This window comes from Vicia villosa, linkage group LG4, assembly GCF_029867415.1.
Source record: "Vicia villosa cultivar HV-30 ecotype Madison, WI linkage group LG4, Vvil1.0, whole genome shotgun sequence".
Classification (NCBI taxonomy): domain Eukaryota; kingdom Viridiplantae; phylum Streptophyta; class Magnoliopsida; order Fabales; family Fabaceae; genus Vicia; species Vicia villosa.
In genome coordinates this window covers 123285290-123289175 of record NC_081183.1, presented here as the reverse complement: position 1 = coordinate 123289175, position 3886 = coordinate 123285290, and the positions used below count along the sequence as shown (strand labels likewise).

The 3886-nt window shown below is 34.5% G+C and overlaps 1 protein-coding gene across 1 annotated transcript; it reads right to left on the bottom strand.

Annotated features, from left to right (window-relative positions):
• Positions 1-363: 363 nt before the first annotated feature.
• Positions 364-2864, bottom strand: LOC131599609 (uncharacterized). The gene is made up of 2 exons (XM_058871902.1): positions 2237-2864; positions 364-2045 (listed from the first exon to the last, which is right to left on the bottom strand). Exons 1-2 carry the CDS (start codon positions 2730-2732, stop codon positions 1552-1554), a joined length of 990 nt encoding a protein of 329 aa, XP_058727885.1. The 5' UTR covers positions 2733-2864; the 3' UTR covers positions 364-1551.
• Positions 2865-3886: the final 1022 nt, after the last annotated feature.

Genomic DNA, 3886 nt, shown 5'->3' with positions numbered 1-3886 from the left:
AATCTTTCACCGGTAGCCTATCAAGAAAAAGCCTCCACCCGAAAGCCTTGATTTTGAAAGGGACTTCCAAATTCCACAACAAACCAAAAGCTTCATCATTCCTATTAGGTGGACCAAAAGGTATGCGAAGGTTGTTGTAGAAAGTGTAGCAAGAAGCAACCGAAAAATCCTTCTCCTCGGAATAGTCCCACTCAACGGAATCCTTTCCCTCCTTCCACCAAACCAATCCCTCCACAAGCCCAAGAAATTCCGCAAGCTCCGCCTCCAAACCAAACTCTCCCACTTCTAACACCGACAAACCGAAATCTCCCCAAACCCATACTCCATCCTTCCACCCACCCATGGCCGCTACCGACACAAACTTTAACCGAGATATGCCGTATAAATCCGGGAACAAGTCTTTCAAAGAAGTGTCGTTCAACCACCTAGCCTCCCAAAAAGGGATTGAGAAACCATTATGAACGGAGAACCTACATGAATCAACAATGGGGTCACGGAAAGAAAAAGAAATTTTTGGGGCTTTCTTGTTATTTCCACCTCCTCCGAACATATTGGAGGAAACATCTCCATACCGCGCTTGCAAAATTTTAAACCACAAAGAGTCTTGACCTTGAACAATCCGCCATCTCCACTTGTTAAGGAGAGCCATGTTAAATAAATTAATGTTTTTGACTCCAAGTCCCCCTTTATGCAAGGGAAGAGTGACATCATCCCACTTAACCCAATGAATCCTTCTTTTTTCCTCTACTCCTCCCCATAGAAATTTGCTTTGAATACTAGTGATCTTCATAGCCACCTTTCTCGGAATCTTGTAGAATGATAAAGTGAAAATAGCCAAAGAACTCAAAACGGACTTTAAAAGAGTAATCCTACCACCTAAGTTTAGAAACTGATTCGACCACCCTTCCAAACGATTCTTTAACTTAGTCAAGAGAGGAATCCACGTAGCTTCTTTCCGCGGGTTGAAACCAATTGGAATACCAAGAAAATAAAAGTTACTATCTTCTAATTTACAAGAGAAGAAATGAGAAACCGCCTCTAAAAAGTGAATATTAGAATTAATACCTATCAACTTGCTTTTGTGGTAATTAATTCCAAGTCCCGACACAAGTTCAAAGGCCCGAAGCACCGCCCTTAAAGCCCACACATGATTCCAATTACTCTCCCCTACAATTAAGGTGTCATCCGCGAATTGAAGCATATCCACCGAACAAGAACCATTAATCGAAAAGCTTTGAAAATGTCCCACCTCAATAGATTTTCTCACAAGACCCGACAATCCCTCCGCCACAATAACAAAGAGAAAAAGAGAAAGAGGATCTCCTTGTCTTAAACCTCTACTCACCACAAACTCCTTTGTTGGGCAACCATTGACTAACACCGAGATATTACTATTAAAGACAAGTAATTCCATCCATTTCAACCATCTATCTCCGAACCCCATGCATTTAAGCATATATCTCAAAAAATTCCAACTAACCTTGTCGTAACCATCTATCTCCAAATTTAAAAAACCTGCCGGTTTTGGAGAAAAATAATGAATTAGAATTGTTAGTAGTACTTACCATAGATGCCAGCGTCGATACAAGTAAAGAATAATAATTTCCAATCCTTTTCATCAAAACAATGTACCGATTGATCATATAGATGCCATGTCATTTTGCATCTTCCTAGTAGAGCAGCATTCTGAATAGGAGTATAATTTTTATGATCCCTTATTGTTAGTAACTTGTCGTTTCTTTCAAGCATTAAGTCAACAATTTTTATGTTTCCAGCGGCAGCAGCAAAACAGAAAGCAGTATGGCCGTTGATATCTGTCAATTCCAAATCACTATTATTCAACATTTTCAATAGTTGCTTCACAAATTCAATTTGATTCGCAGCTGCTGCAATATGAAGTAGTCTAAACTCCCCAGTTGTTATGGGAGCATTTATCAACTTTTTTTCCTTTTCTATCATGCCCTTTGCTTCTTGCCAATTCCCTTCTAATGCAAGCTTCTCAATGGAAACACAAAGGTTGGAAACCCCTTTCTCAAGATCAACATCTAAAACAAAATTATAAAAACAATTAAAAGATCTAAATAATTAGAACAAAATTTTTAATATTTGAATTTGTGTGCCTCATTTTGATAAGAACCTAATTTTTAACATTAGAACAAAAGTGTTAAATTGTTTGTTAGGTAATAACTGACATTATATATAAGTATAAATCATTTTGTGAGAGAGAGAACCATACTTGTTTCTTCCGAAATCACTGCGTTAGAAGTGTTGGGAGCTGCCTCTGCTTGGTCTTGTACTCCTGATACTGCCTTTAGAAAACTTTCATGAGCCTTCAATTTCCTTTGAAATGAAGGCGGTAACAGAAACAAGAAATCTTTGAGACTTATAAGTCTTTCAGTTATATTTTCAACCTTGTCCCACATTTCCTTTGCAGTTTTGCAACTTGAAACTCTTTTAAGATCAAATGGATTTAAGGCACAACATAAAATATGTTTTGCTTTTGCTTCTTGTTCCATCATCTTCATGTCTTCATCATTGTACTCATCTTCAGATTTCTCACATTCTTTACCGTCTATTGTTTTCTTCGGAACTTTTGGTCCATTCTTGATCACAAGCCAAAGTTTGAAGTCCACAGATTGTATGTATATCATCATACTCTTCTCCCATTCCGCATAATTTTTGCCATCGAAGTATGGTGGCTTTGAAATGGACCGACTTTCAACGATGCTCATGGTTGAATCGATTTTTCTAGAAATTTGTATTATCTGCAATGATGAATTCTATCCTATGAGATATCAGATTAGTGATAACGACTTGAAAGTATAGCTCAAAAATATTAAGCTCATGCTGAATAATAAACTCAATTAATTAAAAATTCATATTAAATTTGATAAAGAAATAATATATAAGTTCATCTTTCATAAAAATAAAAAATTAAATGTGAATGAATTTAAAATTTACAATTTAACTTAAATGAATATAAGAAAAACGTCATGGATGTTAAATAATATATAAGGACAGAACACAAATATAACAAAAATTTATGTTCAGTCAGCGGCTAACAAGTAGTTTTCACTTCTAAGAAATATTTAAAAAAATGAAATTAGCAATTAATAAAGTAATGTATAAGAGAGAACTCAGATTTTTAAAGTAATAAATACATGTATAATATATTGATTTTTGTTGTAATAATTTGTGGCTCAACATACCAAAGATAGAGTGGAAACTGGAGAGTGAAGGGGAGAGATAGAAATATGTGTTATAGTGGTTGAAGTTATATATACACCACAAAACTCAAAGGTGAAGCAAGCATAGATAAAAAGGAGATTGTGATAAATGAAGGAAGGTATAATAGGACAACATCCCTTAAGCATAAAGAAATGAATGCCAGGAAAAATATCCTTTCAAAAGTAAATCTACAGTAAAAATAATTTCAGTTAATTGATTGAAAATATTAAGCCAAATTAATTTATAAGGTTTAAGTTTTTTCTACAATTCTACAAACTCCAAGTCATGATATAGTTGTTTCTACATCTCTACAAACCCCATATTTTGCATGAATTGATGTTTTTATATTCTATCTTTGATGAATTTAAAGGTTTTTTACTTTCAAATAAATCATTCAAGATAACCCAAGATACTTACTTGCCTATGCCCAACACTTCTAGAACACATTACAAATTCTCTATTAAGTTCTTTACTTCTGGACAACATTTTTAATTTAATAAATTTAAGATTCTTGCAACTTGATTCGTTGTTCTAAAGTTTCTTGGCACAACATTTCTACTTTAATAAATGAGATGAATATATGTTACCATCCTTGCTATATAAGCGAGATTCGGTTTACCCCTTATAATATCATTATTTTTTTTATTAACCCCTTGAA

Bases quoted from the DNA above. Each gene is read 5' to 3' on its own strand.
- LOC131599609 (XM_058871902.1), bottom strand. From the start codon at position 2,732: ATGAGCATCGTTGAAAGTCGGTCCATTTCAAAGCCACCATACTTCGAT. The intron at 2,046-2,236 runs GTATGGTTCTCT...ATTTTGTTTTAG, and splicing joins AGTGATTTCGGAAGAAACAA to ATGTTGATCTTGAGAAAGGG.